The following is a 20457-nucleotide window of genomic DNA, read 5'->3' as shown; positions in this document are numbered from 1 at the left end:
GAAAAACCTTCCAATGCTAGGGCTACAGTCCCTTTCACATCAGTAACATAGGACGCACAAACATTCATTACACTTTCTCATGTATGGCTATGTATGTACACCCTGTAAAGTTTCAGGAGTGAAAGGAGACAACCACATTTAGACCCTAAATGCCCGTTCCATGAGTACAGAACACGATTCACTCCAGAAACTGTGATGATTGACTGTTGTCACCATTTTGTTTATTACATGCTAGTGCTGGGTTGTATACCGGTTCATACCGAAAACCGGTGTATATTTTTGCTACAATGTTCATTTTTAATATACCGCCATACCAATGTATTTAATTAAACAACGTTTGGAACGAACGTTACGCTGCGCCGCCGACACTGTTTCAAGACGGACCCTTTACAACATTGCACTTCTAAGCGGTGAGGCAAGGGTAAATTAAACAGCAGTGCTCTGATGTTTTGTTACAGGGAAGGTGGATGCTGCAGAACTATGGCGTTATTTTCCTGTCAAATGTCGAGAACCCACTATGGTAGCGCGAAAGTAAATTAATACAATGCGCGAGTGAGAATCTCTGCTCGCGCATGCGTGGAATATCTCAGATACACGCTGCTCTTGTAAGAATAGGTCTATTTTCTCTGGGCTCGCTCAGAGAATCCTGCACTTAAAATGTGTTCATGCAATCGCGAATCTCTCCTCTTCCCCCGTTAATTTTAGGTTAGAAGAACATTTTCATAACGTTCCCATTAAGTTATAAAAACTTTATTTCTAAATGTTCTAGGAACATTCAAAACGTCCAGTTTTTTTAGACATTGTATTAACGTTCTTGCTTGGTTATAAGAATGTAATTAGTACGTTAACACCGTGTCCTAACTACACACGACAAAAGGTATCATATTTTTTATTTCTTATTTTTTAATCTATATTTTGTTAATGTTTTGATTTTTAATAATGTTATTTCTTGATTCGATTGTCTTTACCCATTTCCAATGTGAGTGCGGGCCAGCAGTGCGCTTTCACAGAGAGACTCCGCCCACACGCTGTTCTGAATGGCTGTGATTTTTGATTGACGTGTGGCGTCTCACAGTCGCGTCGCGTCTAGTGTGGACAGACAGACTTGCTGTCATTGGAATTTTATTGCGTTGCGTGTAGTTAGGACACGATTAAGAAATAACATTTTTTGGTCATACTGGGTGCTATTCTATTCTACAATATTAACTAATGACAATAAAATAGACCATCCTAAGTCAATTTATTGCAGTAATTCCTCTCTCAACCAGTAGAAAATGCTTTGAACACCTGATTATGCATAAAAAAAAAACGTCATAAACCGGAAAACCGGGGAAAAAAAAAAAAAAAACGCTACTCTGAGTCTCTGACCAAAGAAATATTACAGCGACGAAAGACTCGCTATGTTCAGCAATTTTAACTAAAGTAGGCGAATTTACAGGAGCATTCAAGAGGCGTCATGTTTAGCATTTGGACTTGTTTAAGCTGGCCTTGTAGCGATCAAGTTTATAGTTATTAAAGTGAGCAAGTGCAGGTCACGTCTTATTTTCAGCATAAAGCATTCCAATTTATTTCATTTTTTATTGGCTTGTTCTTGTTCACTGATTTGCTTGCATGATCTGGCAACAAGAATGAGTCAGATGAGACATGCACGTTAAAATATTGATTTTTATTTTTATTATATGAAAGATGACAGACGGGAGATCCACCTCTGATGCTTCTCGTCGTACGTCATGAACAACTAGTTCGGTTCGGTTCTGGACACACTGGGTAGAATTTTTTATAAATGCAGTTGTCACTACCTGCATTTTTTGGGAGTTAATTCAGTTGTAGAATAATTGTCACTCCCATAAAATACTAATCTGTGTGTGTACAGAATGGGATTAAGCAAAAGGTGAAGTGCCAACCGAATTTAGCTACAGTGTGTAGGTGGCCTACGTGTGCCAGGGCTAATAAAACTGAGCTGCTGGACACACACACACCACACTGAACTCCTTGCTTCACAATTGGTTTATTGCAAAATATCATGGCAGCCCTGAATATGGCACCGTTTTTGGGAATGGCACAAAGTATGAAAAATATTTACAATGTTGCTTCACTTGCTTGCATAGAATTGAACATCTTAAAATACTAAGGATTTAGGAACAATTGCAGTTGACTAAACAGGCAATTCAAAGAAACAAAACATCTTGTGTCTTTTGTGTTTAAGCTAAAATTGGTTCAACACATCAGAAACGAGTCTGACGCAGGGATTTGATCAATACATAAAAAAAGGTCCTCAATGCTCACTGTGCCTCCAATCGAACCATAAATGAGCACAGGCGTAAGAAATGATGGCAGAGATGAAATCAAACTGTAATACTGAATGCCAAAAGGGCTGCCGATAACTTCTTCTAGATCGGCATAAGCATAGGAAAATATTTTAATAATGCATCAATTTACAATACGTGTCGATGGTTCTAAATTTGAATTTGCAATGAGTCTGTGTTTACAAACTGATCAGCCAATCAAGTCTATCCTTAATGGTGATGCAGAGAGGCAGTAAAGTGCAAAGTAAACAAAGCCTGTCAGAATGACTTCTCTGGAAGATGAAACAATACTAAACGATAATAGACAGAAGGTCTGGCACTCTTGACCTGAATGGCTAAAATGTGTATCTGGCAGTGAAATACAGTGAAAATCATTGACAAAGTGTAGCCAATATGGCAAAAAATAATTATATTCGCAATATTTGGATTCTTCTTCATTACGTTCTTCATTTCAGCTAGGGGTGGGGGATAGGAGTAATATTATTTCATGATAATATTTGATATATAAGAGTATTTCATTATTATACTACAATAATGAATATAGTGCTTTAAGTTTTTCCCAAGTACAGTAGGTCTATTTACAGGAGCATTCAAGTGAGAAAAACAACAGAAATTAAATGACCAAAATGTAAAATAAAACATTGTATAGTCATCACAATATAAATTAAATATACACTGATTATTATTAAAGCTACAATAGTTATTTAGGCAACAACAGCGAGTCATTTGGTTGTTTGATTAACATTAAGAATTGAAATCCCCAGGTTTATTAGGCTGCCGTCACTGAGACCTAATGCAAATTAGCCTATATAACATAGTAGATACACTTGAGGTTTCCATTTGTTAACATTAGTTAATTCATTAGTTAACATAAACTTACAATGAAAAAAAATAGTTCTAAAGCATTTATTAATCTTTCTTAGCTAATGTAATTTCAAAATTTACCAATACAGTATTAAAATCAAAAGTTGAATCTGTTAATATTTTACAATAGATCAGAGTTAACGCAAATTTTAAAAGGTTGTATTTTTATTAACGAACACTAGCAGATTATTAAATACGGTTACAAATGTTTTGTCCTTTGTTTGATAATGTGAGTCACCCAATGACTGCTCAGTCAGGAAAATCTAACAGTGCATTAATATAGGAAAGAGAATTGATTTTGGATGTGATAATGGAAAAATTAAACAAACACTTGAGCTCTTAGACAAAAATAATCCAGTCGGAGCGAATCATTTGTATGAACTGCAGTACAAAAAAGCCAAGCAACAAGAGGGCAACGACAAGCATCCGCAACAGAATATAACCAGCCCATCTGCTGCAACTGCTGTCCGCAGGAATTTACCATGTAGCTGTTGGAAATGATGAGCCCGTCAGTCACACAGAGAAACATGACTCACTAGATACACAGTGAGACGAGCCAGATATGGCCTGATCAGGGGTGACAATAACTATTGGAGACTGCAGTTCTATTACACAGAACACCATTATGTTTGCATGTCCATCTCATTTTTAAACCAAACACAATTAAACATCTACAGATTTTCAAACTACAGATACTCCAATTAAACAAATATTGTGCAATTTAGTATGTCCTAACTAACTACATTACTGACATTCCCACTAGCTAGCTGGTTAAAATAGAAATCTACAAGTGCAATCATTTATAGACCGGGAAAAAAAATTTGAAATTAAATAATAAACTCTATCATGGTATCAGCTGATGTTTAGCAAACTAAGAATATCTCCTCTGCTTTGTCAGAGGCTCAGTAGGAGGATTCTGTAGCCATGTTGTGTTGAAGGAGTGTGTTCTGCCAGCCTCAAAAAACAAACACTCAAAGGTCACGGATATCTGACAAACAACCCTGGAGCTTCATGCTAGGTGGATGTCCAAAAAACCACAACAAAAAAAAAAAACACTTACCTAAAGTGTTATTTATACATGAAATAAAACAGTATGGTTTCCTGTATGGAATATATATATACTCAAAAAATGAACTAGGAAGGTTGTGCACTTTTCATAATATATTTTTATTTTACTTAAAATAATTGTGTTTTTTGACTTGAAATGTTTTATTCTATTAAAGTCTATGTAATTATGTCTCAATTTAACAGGACAAAATCCTAACGCATTGTCTAAACACAAACCATCTATGTTAAGTAAAAAATTCTTGGCAGTATAGTGCGAGTCATTTTGCCCGAACTTAATTTGATTGTGTTCAATCTGCTTAAATATATGTATAATTTAATTTTACTTAATTCGTTTGTGTTGGATTACATGACTGATTTGTGTTGCATTAACTGAAACAAGGCGGTGCTTTTAGTTCCTAGCATGCTTTGCATATGGTTAAATTAAGAGAGAATAAATGTTAAAATTAAATGTGTTATGTTAAATTTAGAAAAGGGGAAGACTTGATAGTGTGTAATTGTGTTTAATGTTTTACACTGGAATTATTAAACCGTTTTAATTACAGTAGGTTACCATTTTGAATGGCTGTCGACTTCGGTTGAATGTTGATTGACTGTCGATTTAAATATTTTCTATTGCATTGATTGAAGGAGCATGTATATCTTAGCATTTAAAATGCTTATATGTGCGACTGCTAGCAAATAGCTAGTTATAGTCTATCAATTTAATTATGTATCACTGAAATAAATAAAATAAAAATGGATGAATGAATTTAAAATAATATCTAAATCATGTGAGGAAGCCTTTAAAAATTCACGTTGAGATTACTTAAATTGGGTCACTAAAAATTACTTAATTCCATGATGTTGAAGTTACTTGAACAAATTATGTTTGTTTAACGTAATCCAGTTATGTGGAACCTGTTGGCGTAAAAAAATTAAGTAAAGCCAACAAAACATTTTTTTTTTAAGTGTAGGTTCCAAAAGTACTGAACATAAAACATACCATTAACATAAACTAACAAGCAAAACAATTATCAAAAAAAAAAAAAAAATGAATGAGAGAATAAAAACACTTTAAATTCAAAAGTTTAGATATGGTGACAGCTTTTCAGCAATTTATATTTTAATTCCCTCTCAGAATTCAGTGATTTTGGTACAAATGTAGTTTCATAATTGTCAGTTGCAACTAAAACCTGAACTTGACAACATCAAGTCCACAAACTTAGCTATGTATAGAAACTAGTATAGCTATGATTAATAATATTGATACAGAAATATTTTAAAATACTTTGGCCTTTTCCTGAGCAGCTTCCTCTAAAAAGTCATTTTAAAAGGATGAAAAATTCCAGACGCTGCATGAGAAAGTAAAGTAATATTTATGTATCCTATCCATCCACAGTATCGTTTAGTTAACCTGTCTGGGACGCACTGAAGAAAACACAGCTGATTTGAAACAGGTACAAAAATGTTTTTGAGCTCCCCTTGGAATGCCTTTGAAACAGAGTCACCATTATCTACCCAAGATCTTTATGTTCCAGTCGGCTCAAGACAGATGAGATCTGTCTGCAACCACCTGGACAGAGTTCAAGAGGACAGTGTCATGAAACGCATTACCGCTTATTACACATGTATTGGAAACAGGAGGCTCAAAAACTCCCAAGCTCCCCAGAACAGTAAGTATCTTAGCTCAAAACCCATTCCATCCCATCCCTAACTGATAAGTTGGGGGGGCTCGACATTTCTTACCATAATTGAAATTAAAGTGTGCCCCCGCATTGGGTAAATGTGGTTGTGAGACTGCATTTTCAAAGGTTGTAATTATGTATCAAACATAGCTTTCCTGTCAGTAACCGTGTTTAGATTTCATAGCTTCCATATGCCTTGAAGAGAGACGGGTGCCAATGACATTCCTGCGCTCCAGTGGCTGAACTGACTGGGTCTTTTCCAAAAATCTTATTGTTGAAGTGAAGATCAGCACTTTCAAAGTTTTTTAAAGTTGTTATAATTAGCCCTTTGTAACCAAGTTCAGTCAACAGCCAGATAGGGGGATTATGGCTGGTTTCTATCCGACTAATCAAAGACCGATGTGAATGAATATGTGTTTGTGTAAGTTAGGCCTTGTCCACACGGACATGGGTATTTTTATAACTGTTATTTTTTTACGCGGTTCGGCCGTTCGTCCACACGGACACGCAGTATCTGGTCACTGAAACCGAACATTTTTGAAAACCCCCGCCAGGGTGAGCATTCTCAGAAACGCCGGTTCCAGTTTTGTCGTGTAGTAGACAGTAAAACCGTGGTTTTTGCCTCTCGATGACAGAGTGTGCGCCCGCGCTGTAATAACTTTTTGTTAGGCCTCTGATTGGCCAACGTGGCTTTAAGGTTAGGGTTATATTGCCGCCTGGTGGTGTGGCATTCTCTTGACAGCGCTTGGTAGCGTGTTTTTGCGTTTTCATGTGGACGGGATTTTTTTTTAAACACAGGAGGAAAAACTCTGGTTTGTGTGGACAAGGTCTTTCTGTCCAGAAACTTATTCAAAGGGATCATGAACTGGCTTTTTAAAATTTTTTATATTGTTGTCTGATGTCAACTTATGACGTTCACTTGGTTTTTACATTCAAAAACATCAAAATGAATAAGTAATAGGCTATTTTCTACCCTAGTTTTGAGACCAGCTCAAAAACGCTCGGCTTTTATGGGCGTCTCGCATTGAAAACTTGGAAGTAAACGCCCACTGCTGTGAGTAGTGGATAATAGTTTTGCATATTATAATGAGTTTCACTCTCGATCCAGTTTGTCATCACGAGGTAGGCATCTATGTTATTTAGCTATGTGTGTAATGCACGAATCGGTGGGCGGGGCTAAACCGCCCGTGTTGAAGTAGGCGTTGATGTTCTGCGGGGGTGGTGTTTTATCCTCTGTGATGTCATAGTTGCCCACTTTGAAAAACGAGTCGTTTGCTGAGCCTGGTGTCAATACAAGCTTTTCTTGAACTAACAAGGACATTATCAGTTCTGAAACTTACAGGATATTCTTATAATATGACCTCGTAGATGTCAAAAGCTCAAGGAAAATTTGATTTCTCAGTTCATCACCCCTTTAACCTTTAAAGCTACATGTGAGAAAACAAATATTCTCCTTTAATAGTGCAATATACCCAACTATAGAGCATTAAAATGACCTCACCTATAAGGGCTGGGTATTGACGTTCTGATTACAATATTGATTCACTTGGAGATACTGTGTATATACACATATATGCACATACACACATGTTCATTTATACGCATATATATATATATATATACAGTATATATATATATATATATATATATGGCCCGGCTCAGGGAAGAGGACGACCCTGCCATGCACAGTCCACCACAGGCACCGTTGGAGGTGCGACAGGCCTAAGGACAAGCAGAAAGACCACCTCACTGTCATGAATAATATGTATATACATGTATATGTATTGTATATATATACATACGTGTGTATACTGTATATATCAGGTAGTACGTACATTTTTTATGCTGTAAACTATACAGGCAACCCTGTCTGTTGCCACATTGCCATAACATTAAAGGTTAAAGTTAACAACAATTCAAAATTCAGCTGCTATTTATTTTTAGATATAATAATGAGCACTCAGATAAAAAATTATCGGAATTCAAACTACCATCATGCTGCACAGGGAAGAGTTAAGGCATGGACCTAAAGTGCAGCAAAAATTTAACAAAACAAGATGATAATTCTAGAAGATGAAGGGAACTATCAAATGAGGGGAACAACTGAAACTATAACCAACAAGAAACTTTGATCAAATCTTCAACAGTTTTGGCACTCTGATAAAAGAGTGGTTTCCAGCCATAAAACCACAAGTGCGCTTGGACACAACTGGAACAGAGACATGACGGAGGAAATATCTCAGAGAAAAAAATAAATAAACAACTTTGTTCCACTGCCGTAATCCCTATATATCTAATAATACTGGCGTGTGCAGCATTGTTGGGGGTGTTTCCTCCAAAGGCAGACACTAGGGTCCATGTGTCCAAACTTGACCCAGTACGTCACAGTTTGTACTGCCCACCCAACCATAGCCACACAAAGGCGACATTGTACCCCACAATGCAGGTCAGCCTCTCCTTCCAGCCTGGGATAGCTCTTGTTCCCTGGCCACTGACAGATCAGGACAACTGGTCTGTCCTTGTATGTAAGAGAGAGCGGTTTGGTGGAGAATTCAGAATTGCATTCATGCCCAAATGCTTCTCCGTTCCCTGGATTAACTTCTTTGATTCCTGGTTTGGATGATTGTTCACTACTAACAAATGAAATGACTCGTAAAATGAATGAAATGTTGTGTGTATGAGTTTTCTTTTTTTAACCACAGGAATAAAATCACATTTTAAAGTAGAAAACAGTTATTTTAAATTATGTCACAATATTACTGTTTTAATGTATTTTGGATTAAATAAATACAGCCTTGGAGAGCGTAAAGACTTCTTTAAAAAAAAATTAAATATCTTACTGACCCCAACCTTTTGAATAGTAGTACATATTTCATTATAAATAACATGTACATATACATTTAATTTTGGTAATCACAAATGCAATAAACATGAATTTAAAAACAAAATACAAGAACTCCAACGCACACTGAGGAAGTGCTGAATTGGTACAGCCTACAAACAAATACGAATCACTTATTACTTAATATACAGCATTTATCCTAATCAAAAGTGTGCAGACTGTTTGTCCTGACTACATTTGCTGTTCATTGATTGTATAAACTCCTCTAAACGCCTCTAAAATGCAGTGAAAATTAAATTGAGAGTTCAAAGATTAAATCAATTCAGTTGTAATGGAACACACTAACATCTTAATCTGTGACAATAACCCACTCCAATATCCAACTGCCCTAGATTTACTAAGAGATGACTTAAAGATTATGACAGCGGTACAAAAAAAAATGATGGTTGACCAAAATCACAGAATTACATCTCCTGGCCTTGCCTTACACAATCAACCACAACCGATCCGCTTCATTGAGTAGTAGAGAACCATGAAAACACACAGTCTGAAAAAGCTCCAATTGTCCAAGAAGAGGAGCGATGGACCTTATGATCTCCTACTGTGATGGACAGAGGCTATAGTATTCACAGCTAATGACATGATAAAGAACAGAGTGTTGTATTCAAAAGCTTGACTCTCTAAAACTTCTTTAGTAACCTTTCAGTTTATCGGTGAAGTTTCTGATACCCATTATCTTACACTTCTCACTTCAATATGTCACAGACCCACAGCTGAGACAAGACAAACTCAAGCCCACTACATGGAAATAAGAAAAGAAAAATCCAGCCCTTTCTTTCTCTCCATTTTCTGGGCTTATCTGAGGACACCAGATCAAATTAATTTACTCTTGGGGTGACAAAACAAACATAATAGGGAAATAGTGACCATTCGATTTCCGTCCAAGTCACATGATACAATAAAACACAAAGCTCAGCCAATAACATTAAAGGTTGGCTGAAACTGCCAGTAATTTCACATTCTGCTTTATGGTTACGGAAATCTTGAACTGCTTAAAATAACAAGAGGAGAATTTGTCTGCTTGATAACCCCTGGTGGTCTTATCCTCATCTGGCAGCAAGTACTGAACAAAGATTCAACAAACACACAACTCCCTCTTTAATTTCTGCTGCAATATCCTCAGTGGAAATCCAGAATTATTTAGCCAGAAGTGTTATTTGGGCTCAACATGCTGAACTGACTGAGAACAGAAGGAATATTTGATATTTACGGTCTTACCTTGAAGCATGCATCTGTAGGCCGATTCAGAAATGGCGTAGATATGAGGTGGCATTTCATGCCTCTTCTTACCCCTGTACATCTCGATGATATTCTCGGAGTAAATGGGGAGGTTTTTGTATGGATTTATGACCACACAAAAGAGTCCTGAATACGTCTGCACAGAGACAAGAAGAAAATGTAATGCTTAACTGATACTTAAATTATGTATTAAATCATTCACTTTAAATAGTGTTGATTTATTAACAAAATCTCTGACAAGAATTTTTTGAGATCAATGTCATTAAACGATAACAGTGCTATACATGTAGGGTTGCCAACTGTCCCGGATTAGCCGGTCCGTCCCGTATTTTGGGCCTAATTTATTGGTCCCGTACGGGACCTCGCTTGTCCCTATTAACTCTTTCCCCGCCAGCGTTTTAAAAAAAAGTTGCCAGCCACCGCCAGGGTTTTTGACGATTTTCGCTAAATTTTAATGCCCCGCTGAATATTTTCTTCCATGAATATATGAAGATGATATATATAAAAATAAAGATCCGAGCCTCTGCTTTTAGGCAAAAAAAACTTTTTTATTTTATCTTCATCTGTTCTTTTTTTATTGCCTCTTGAACAGAGGTAGGTTTTGTCAAAAACACAACATTTTGGACAAAAAACTGAGAAAAAGGTATTTTTATCAAACAAGTGCATTTAAAAGCAGAATACATTCAGATGTTGTTTCCTTCATATATAAAACTTTCCAAAATAAATTAAAAACATAAAATAAATGTAAAATATATCAAATTTCCCAGGATGTAAGGGAAATGTAACTTTTGCATTAAAACTTTTGCCTCTGCCTCTCTGTGTTCTACCTGTGAATAATGAATAATTGGAATTACAATAAACAGGCCTAGACACACACACACACACACACACACAAATACATATTACAATGTGGTAAATGTGCACAAAGAGAGAAATAATTTGACAATTACACCTTCATATTTAGACAGCCACACATAAATGCCTGCACACACACATACATATTATAGTGTCATAATATTATACGATCTATCTGCGGCACGTCCATGGCTAGAACTTTCTGTGACAACATGTGCATCTCTCTCACTGACTACTTCGTCCCGATCAGATTCAGAATTATCAAATAAAGAGTGATCGGACTCCGAGTCCATTAACCTCCAGTACTTCAGCCATATACCTCTGCATTGTCTGTCTGATACATTCTCACTACTCCACTGTTTGAGACGATTGCAATCTGTTTCTCTGATCACAGAGTTGCGCACTCATTCAGGACATGCGCGCGGGTCTTCCTTACCGTATACCACCTAAAACACGGATACCCCGAAAATTCCGTGTTTGGCGCAGATGCGTTTTTTCATTAAACCCGGAAAATTCCGTGTTTGGCGGGGAAAGAGTTAAAGCAGCATTATGTTACTTTTGAAATTTTGCTCTCGGGGTCCCCCTACAGTTGGGAAACAGTATTGTCTTCTACTACTGTCGTAAAATCTGTCATTGTTACACTAGGGAATACACGCGTGCATTTGTTGACAAGTGATACCCCCAAAGTCAAAAGATCGCGTAGCTCAGGTTTACAAGCCAGCGTCTTTATAGTAACGTTAACCTATTGGCTAGCTACTGTTTTACATAATGGATATGCTAATTCAATTCAATGTTTGTTGGTAGATAATAGCCATATCGTCAATATTATAATATCAAGCTACCGTAGATGAATCTGCAAATTTGAAAAATCGATTTGCATTATAGCCTGAGTCAAGACACTTTCACCAAAAAAATAAGTAACAAACATGACTATCAAGAATGTAGCCCCTACCAAACTCTGTTATCAGTATACTTTCACGTCTCGAGCTGGCGTGAGCTCCCCGCCCCGGCTCTACGGGGATGCTTGAGAGTGTTAAGTGCCCTCAAAAGAAAGACAATGCAGTCTACATTGGATGCAGAGAGGGGCGAAGCTACACAACACATTACCAACAGTAAACTGATCATGCGCACGCTCTGTTTCTGAAGCACTTCACGTTTGGTTTTACTTGCTGCTTCAGCCATGACAACAAACAGAAGAAAAGAAAAAAAACGCTCGTTGGGCTCTCGTGTCGGAATTTGAGCAAGTGAGCCGAAGTGATCACGACTCCGGCCATAGTGCATGTATAATGTTTCAAGATTTCCATTTCAGACAAATGCTATCATTGTGTAATGTGATTTTTCTGTGTGACCTAAAAAATTTTTTAGAATTAAATTGTATATAAATAGGTTAAGCAAAACAAATGCCTTTGTGTCTGTGAACCTGTTAAACACATACAAACCTGACATGATATTTACAGTGTGTGTGATAAGCTACAGTAGCCTGCAAATATTTTGAGTGTCCCTTATTTTCCTGTAAAGAACTACGATTGTCCCGCATTTTGCTTTTCTGAAGTTGGCAACCCTATATACATGGTATATCGTTCATAAGACTAAAATATGGTTAAAAAATAAACATTTTCCCCAAACCTCTAGACTGACGATAGGACAACGGAGCAGATCACCCAACATTAACTGACAAACAATATCTCTGGTTTGAGATATTCTGCTTAAATCAAAGTGTCATTCAGTCGGTGTTCCTTCACAAGCCACTAGGGCTGTGCCCAAAGAACCGTTTAGTGCCCAATGAAGTCCATTATATGGAGAAAATCCTGGAATGTTTTTATCAAAAAACCTTAATTTCGATTGAAGAAAGACAGACATGGACATCTTGGATGACATGGGGGGGGGGGGGGGACTACTCCTTTAAGAGTACAGAATGAAACACCACAAAGTTGAGAAATGCTGGCATGCTTTCAGTGCCAGTGCAGCTGTCCAGCAGCGAGTATGCACTTCATTACAGAAGACATTTACAAGTTTTATTCATGCTGTACCTATAACAGAGACTATAACAGAGCATCTTGTGTTTGTTTGAATGTCTTTGGCCACTGCTGTGTGATCCAGACACAAGTCAGGGGGGAGGTAATCCCTGTCTGCTGAAGGGTCTTTCTATTGGCTGATGTTGTGTTTAGAATGGGCATTTATATGGGTGTGGAGGACAGTTGAGTCTACATCCCACTCCCAATTCCCCACTAGACAAATCCATCCTACAACCTGCCAAACTAGATCTCAGGACAGAACAATAGACTTGGGACTCAAGAGACTTGTGGCTGGAAATTTGTTTTTCTCCAGCATCATTTTCCCATGTTTGTCAGGCTATATATATGGAAGAAAACTGCTTCCCATATATGAGATATGCACAACTACAATCATTAACAATTTAACATTTAAGAACTTTAATGCACTACTACTGCATGGAAAAAAATGCTTTGATGTTATTTCCATCAAGAGGTGCATACACTTTTTGTCAAGATCTTGTACTGACAATGCAAGAGTCAAACGCTCTGTAAAGTCTCCTCCAGCACATTCCAAAGACTCTCAATGGTCTGGACTCAGAGGTGCCAATTCATGTCATGTGTGAAAATAATTCTTCATGCTAGTCCCGACCATTCTTTCAAAATTTAAATTGAGCCTGATAAATCTTGACATTGTCATCCTGGAATATGGCCATGATGTGTCTTCCTACATGGTTGTTTAAGAAATGAAAATCTACACACACTCCATCAATTAGGGTTAGAAGAACTGTTGCCAAACATATAACATGCTAGAAACATAAATCACTGCAATAATGATCCAATCAGAGACTCTTAGTCTTAACCATTTCCCCATTTAGGCTACATCTATTAATCCAGATACATTTGAAAACGCTGTTTTCGTTTCAAAATGCTCTCAGTTTACACTAGCAATTTTCAAGCGTTTTCCAAAAGTTTCTCATCCACACTGAAATATCGGAAATACGACTAACTGCGCATTCATAAAACATTAAAAACTCACTGAGATGATACAGAGGGAACAGACAAAGTTATCATGCTATTCTTCTGGCAGGATCATTTTATTTAGCAAAATATCAAACCATTCAATAATGCGTCCAGGTCGCATTATTGCGATACATTTTCTGCCATCTTTGCAGGACTTTGATATGAAGAGTGTACAAGGTAACATATCTTAAGCGACAGTGTGAAAGTGAAGAGCATATAAGACACAATAGCGGTATAAACATGCATATCAATCGGTTTAATATGAGTCACGACTAAACATGAATCATTGTTTTAAAATACCTCCATTGACAGCATCCACACAAACACGAAAACAGCGTTTTCAAGTGTACCCACTTGGGAAAGCCTTTTCAAAAAGCTCAAGTTTTCAGAGTTGTTTCAGTGTGGGTGGAAGGACAAAATGGAGAGAAAAAGATTTACAAACAAACATATTCTTGTGAACAAGGCCTTAAATCCAAATAGCTTTTTTTGGGCTGGGTAGAGTGATTACTTTAGTAATTGTTGCATTACTCCATAGTGATAGATGATTTGAACATTTGAGCCCCTGAGAAACACTCTGCATAACCCTATTTAAATTAGATTGATTTAAATCACTTTGATGTACTTAAAGCATTTACCAAGGCATTGAGGCAAGCACTAGTAAATACAAGTATTGGATAGGGACTTGGTATTAGAAGATATTCAATGACTTGGAATGGGGGGAACAAAAAAAAATCCTTAATCTGGATATCTCAACTAATGTGTTTGTCTACATGGTGGCAACATTGGCCCAGGTGCTTTTTCAAAGGGCTCATTTATACCAAGTCACTTCATCCTTTTTCTCTGTAATGTAATGGAAGTAGCTAGACGACGTACATTCGGGTGTAACAAACAGATTATCAGAAAAAGAAAAATGTATTGCTGCAGTGTGGGGACTTTATTCTATGCATTTCCCATCATGCTATTCAGGAACATAGGGGCGTGGGAAGGCAGAGAGGAACGCAGTGACTCCACGGCTCTGGCCACACAGCAGATATGAGAGTACATTCCACACACCAGCCTGAGGTCTGGTCACTATCCACTAGGGCTGGGTATTGACACAAATGTCACAATTCGATTCATTTTCGATCCACAAGCTTGCAATTCGATTCAATATTGTTTATTTTGGATATCAGTTATAATAAAAGGCAAAATTTCTCAAGGAAATCAAATCTCTTAACTAATGCTGTACACTATGGGAGTCTAGTTGTAGCCTACTAGGCTTCATTAGCCTAATATGAAGGTAATAATTAACTGTTTTGTAGCTATACAAACACTTAAATTACACTTTTATAATAAGAAAATTATAAGAAATATAAACATTTAAATGGTGGCCGTCATAAAAACTTGCCAGATTTATTCAAATATGCATTAAATATAAAGAACATTAGGATTATGATGCATATGTAATATGGTGTATATATTTAGCAAAATGCTCCTCTCTGGAGTTATTTTTTTCTAGCTGACTAACGAGTTTATGTGGGTTTTCTGAGGTAAATATGACGATACATGACATTGACGAGAAATCAATATTTATTACCCAGCCTTACTTTCACGCACACAAAAAGAATAGATAAGATAACCTTTAAAGGCACAGTATGAAAGTTTCTAGAGCCAGACCGATTTATCGGCAGACCGATATTATCGGCCGATATTAGGCATTTTCCAAACTTTCAGCAGTTATAATGGCCGATAAATGAATATTTCAAAAATAAAATAAAAACTGCATTTTGTGACTTTCAGTCAAATAAAATACGTTTTTCAAAAGAGAAGTCAAATTTTGTCATTGAAGATTTCATAAATATAGTGTTTGTTAAAAAAAAAAAAATCATCTCATGAACCCAATATCGTGTATCGTCTCATGTTCTAAGTGTATCTTCATACTAGGGCTGTGAAATGATTAATCGCGATTAATCGCATCCAAAATAAAAGTTTGTGTTTACATAATATATGATTGAGTGGGTAATCCCTCTATTTTGTATATATACATACACACATGCATATATTTAAGAAATAAAATTTATTTATACAAAATTAATATTATACATAAATATAAATATTAGATATATTAAATAACATTTTTTTTGTAAATATAATATACATGCATATGTGTGTGTATATACAAAATAATTATACACACTACACACACATATATTATGTAAACACAGACTTTTATTTTGGATGCGATTAATCGCGATTAATCGTTTCACAGCCATACTTCATACCCCTAGTCAACAATAATTAGCCGTCAGTAGGAAACTGAGGTACGCTGAGGTATGCAGGGGTTGTCAACAGTCAGTTTGACATCTTGACATCTCGCAGATATTACGAGCCAGTTGTAACTCAATGCCAAACAAAGGTCCTGTTATTAAACTTCAGCTTTGGCTAGGCCAAGCATGGACCTCCAGAGCTAATTACTGTAGCCTATAGGGAGGCAGCACAGCAGCCACAGAAACAGGCTTAAATCACAAGACAGCAGGGAGCAGGCCTTACAATCCAGCCGGCTGAGCGGGTATGGGAGTGTAAAATGAATGACAACATTGCCCGCTTTCATAACGTCTTCATAAAGTGCAGCCAGTCGAGCGGATTTCGGTTTCCAACGACCAGAAAAAGCTTTCAATGATGGGAAATTAAAAGTTGAACTAGATAAATTCGAACCAGTGGGGTTTTTTAAGTGGTGACTGGGTTGGAAGATCAACAGCAGTGGCGGGACAGTGTGAATACAAGTGGCCCCTCTCATTGAGATTCCATAATGACCTCATAGGGAAATAAAGGAAATGATGGGGCTATAACACCAAACAGTTTGCTTCACACTTGTTCTCGTTTGAACAATAAAAGTCCCCCATTTTCTCTCTCTGAGTGCATGCTGTAAAGTGGTTTAGGACCACAAGATACTTATGAACTCAAACTAGGGCAGCAACAACTATGCCTAATCGATAAAATCGAAAATAATCAACAAAATTATGGCTTAATCACGTCTGTGGCTGTGCACAGAAACATCCACCAGTCACGCCACTTTACTTTATGGTAGTGAAAAACACATAACTATGAGCATAACACATCTGAAATATAGAGGAGGACAACTCATTGTGAAAAAAGTGCATTAAGTCATCCAAAACATAAGATGCTTTAAAGTTCAGCCTATATTATGCAACTCATAAGCATTCAGTTTAAGGGACAACAAACAAAAATACTTGAATTGTCTTTGGATATAAGCAACACAAAACAGATATGGAAATAAAGCTAGGGAGAATATCTCCATTGCTCTGAATCCAAAAAATCTCTCAATACTCCAGTGCAAGTCTACTTTCATCTCAGAACAGAGAAGTTCATATGAATATGAATTTGTTATCCTGCCAATTAAAGGAGTTCACTTTCAAAAAAAATGTTGCCGATAATTTACTCATCCCCATGTCATCTTTTCCTGAGTCAATTTGTTCATTTAGTTTGTTGAATGAACCAAATGACACGAAAAAAGATTTGTTTGATAAACGAGTTCGAACAGGAGAGTCACGAACGCGCATCACAGAACAGAGCATGGCGAGCATTTGAGCTTATAAAACTTAAACTCTATTATTTATTTTTTAAATGAGCGATCGTTTCGCTTGATAAGACCCGTATTCATCGTCTGGTGTCGTTTAAAGCCCTTTGAAGCTGCACTGAAACTGTCTTTTGGACCTTGAACCGTTTGGTTCCCAGTAAAGTGCATTATATGGAGAAAAATCCTGGAATGTTTTCTTTAAAAACCTTAATTTCTTTTCGACTGGAGAAAGAATGACATGGACATCTGATATGGGGGTAAATTATCAGCAAAAGTTTTTTTTTTAAAGTGCCCTGTCAGGCACCATGTCAGATGTGTGCTTTTTAAAGTGTTTTACATTTTACTGTTACATCCTTACCTGTTAATGTTAGAAATAGAATATACCACAAGCATTTCCATTTTGTACAAAGGTTTGTCCAGACAGCAAGCAAGTCGCTGTTAAACTTCACACACAGACTTCATTGAACTGGTCTGGCACCCATATACATGTGAAATTAAAATTAGATTTTTTTAATCCAATGAATCGAAAATTAAAATAATCATTGGAAGCAGCCCTATCCCTACACGCTCAAAGAAGCCTATATAATCCTATAAAAAAATGAAAAATACCTCAAAAACCAAAGTAGAAAAACACATGAAACTTGAAAGCAAAAACACCATCACATCACACTTACGTATATGAGCCCAGAGTAGTAACGATCCTTCAGGTTGTGTAAAACAGACGCTTCATTCAGGCAGGTGAGCTCTGCCATATCCTCCACTTTGCTGAACTTGGGTGGGTTCATCTTCTGGATGTCATCTTTGTTCACCAGGGCCTTCTTGCCATTTTCAGCCAGCTCAACAAGCACCTCCTCTCCACGTTCCTCTCGAATGCTGGCCGCCTCGAATCCATGCCGTTCAGAAGGAACCCACACCAGCTTCTTGGCCGTCCAGTCCGCCTGTGAAGCTGGGTTGTAGACCACGGCTCGATCCACAAAGAGGTACCGCTCGGGGTCCTCTTGCCCGCTCCGCTGCGCCATCTCCGGCATGAGGAACTAAATATAGGCCACCTGGAAAAAGAGTTAGAGGGAGTTAGTAATGGAAGAGCAGAGATTCACTCTGCATTGAGACAGCTTATTCATAGCAGTATGAACAGTCAAATAATACATTGGATTTGGATGGATATAGCCAAGAACACAGATACATCATTAAGCAACATGCATGTAATCTCTATTACACATGGTTGGTATTTTAAAATCATTCGTATCATAATAATAATAAAATAGTTGTAGTCACTTTACTTACATACAAAGACAATAAACTACTGAATAAATTTAAAGTCTGGATTCATCCATACACCTCACTGTTAGATGATGAATATTTAAATGCTGCATAGGAACATGAACAAAGCTCATATTTTCAGTAAACAACTGCTTGTAAAACAGTTTACACATACCAGATAATATATGTTTTAATATCTCAATATCACAGGACCACCTCCAGTGGCCTTTCAAAGACGAAGCAGAAGCCAGATGGTCTGGCCTACAACTGGACTAAGATACTGTAATTCTCAAAGAGGGGGGAAAAGGCTAAAATTAAGCAAGCAGGGCAAAGAAAATGGGTCGTGCCTGTTATTTCGCAGATAAGAGCCGTTATACGGGTGAACAATCCCCTGTAAACTGAAGCGGGACTTCAGGGCCAGTCCTTCAAAATTCATTCAATGATAAACCCCGTCCAACCAACTTTCTAACGGTCACGATTTAACAAATAGTTTGATATTATAGTATATAAACCATGCGAGGTGACCGTTAACAAATAAAATTTTCGACTGCACTAGCTGAAGTTTTCGCTGCCGTCTAGCTCGTGCTCGTGCTCATTCCTCGCGCCTGCAAACCGGGAGCTGCACGCGCCTTCTCCTCCGCATCAACATCATCATCACCTCCCGGTATGTGGCCTATGGCGAGGCGGACACCAAACGTTTTATTGGAGCATTAAACAACATATGCTGCTCGTGGCTGCCCAAAGGCAAAGCATCCTACAAATTAAACATGTATTTATCTGCTTTTAAAGGTACCGCAATAACAAGCTCGCTAACATGGGTTAGCGCGCCAGCTTAGCTTGAGCTCTCCCCGTTGCTTGAAAAGTAATGCAAAAATAATCCGTTATACGGCAACGGGGAAAAAACGGGACCAAAATTAAAAGACTCGTGAACTTACCAGGGGCTGTCAGCGATGAGACCTACGTGCACGAAGAGATGAATGAGTTGCAATCCAGCGCGTCCAGTTTTTATTATCCAGTTATTTTGAAAGTCGGCCAAATATTCCCTTGTTTCGCCCCTTCTCAGCTCTCACTGATGCCGCCGTCCGCAGCCCTGCTTCTCTGAACTCCTCAACCGAACTCAGCAGCATCGCACTCTCTTGCGCCCGCCTCTTCGGTCACACCCACCGGGGCCCTTATGGATCGGGGATTGGATTGTACCGGACCTTGACCACAAACTATTGGTTTATTAGCATTACAAACCCCCCCCCCCCCCCCAACAAAACTCATGCAAGCTTTCTTTCTTCTAGCGGGAGCCAGAGCGGGAGCTAGCCTGTATCATGTTGGTTTCAAGGCCGTCAGCGTGAAATATTTATCGAAGGGGGCAGGGTACTTTATTTAATTTAAAATAGCAAAAAAAGGTTCAAAATAATTAATTAAAATTTAATATAAAAAAATAAAATTGTAAAGCATGGAAAGTCTACCTAACTTCCATTCGAAATATCAACCTACATTGGTGAATCATTTTGTTGATATAAACTAAATATATTCAATACTTTATATATATAAACATAATTGTACTTAAAATAAAAATAAAATAAAAACATAACGTGGTTATGGTAATCAATCCGTCAAAAAACATGATTACTTCTCTTTTACTATAATAAAACCATGTTAATTTCCGGGACAGTCCCAATAAGCTCTCGGTTCGAATCCAGTTGTTAAGAATCAT

The 20457-nt window shown here is 37.4% G+C and overlaps 1 protein-coding gene across 4 annotated transcripts in view; it reads right to left on the bottom strand.

Moving 5' to 3' along the window:
* The window catches only part of myh10 (myosin, heavy chain 10, non-muscle), a 63723-nt gene extending 43851 nt beyond the window's left edge, over positions 1-19872 (bottom strand). For all 4 annotated transcript variants that reach the window (XM_039689046.2, XM_089133785.1, XM_089133784.1 and 1 more), the window contains exons 1-3: positions 19685-19872; positions 18164-18538; positions 10023-10179 (exon numbers count right to left, since the gene is read on the bottom strand). In XM_039689046.2, coding sequence (XP_039544980.2) covers positions 10023-10179; positions 18164-18517 — 511 coding nt within the window. In that variant the 5' untranslated portion in view covers positions 18518-18538; positions 19685-19872. The remainder of the gene's footprint in view (positions 1-10022; positions 10180-18163; positions 18539-19684) is intronic.
* Positions 19873-20457: the final 585 nt, after the last annotated feature.

The sequence above is a fragment of the Pimephales promelas genome, chromosome 8 (genome assembly GCF_988280905.1).
Source record: "Pimephales promelas chromosome 8, fPimPro1.hap1.1, whole genome shotgun sequence".
Lineage (NCBI taxonomy): Eukaryota > Metazoa > Chordata > Actinopteri > Cypriniformes > Leuciscidae > Pimephales > Pimephales promelas.
The sequence above is the reverse complement of the archived record's forward strand: the minus strand, read 5'-3'. Positions and strand labels throughout refer to the sequence as shown.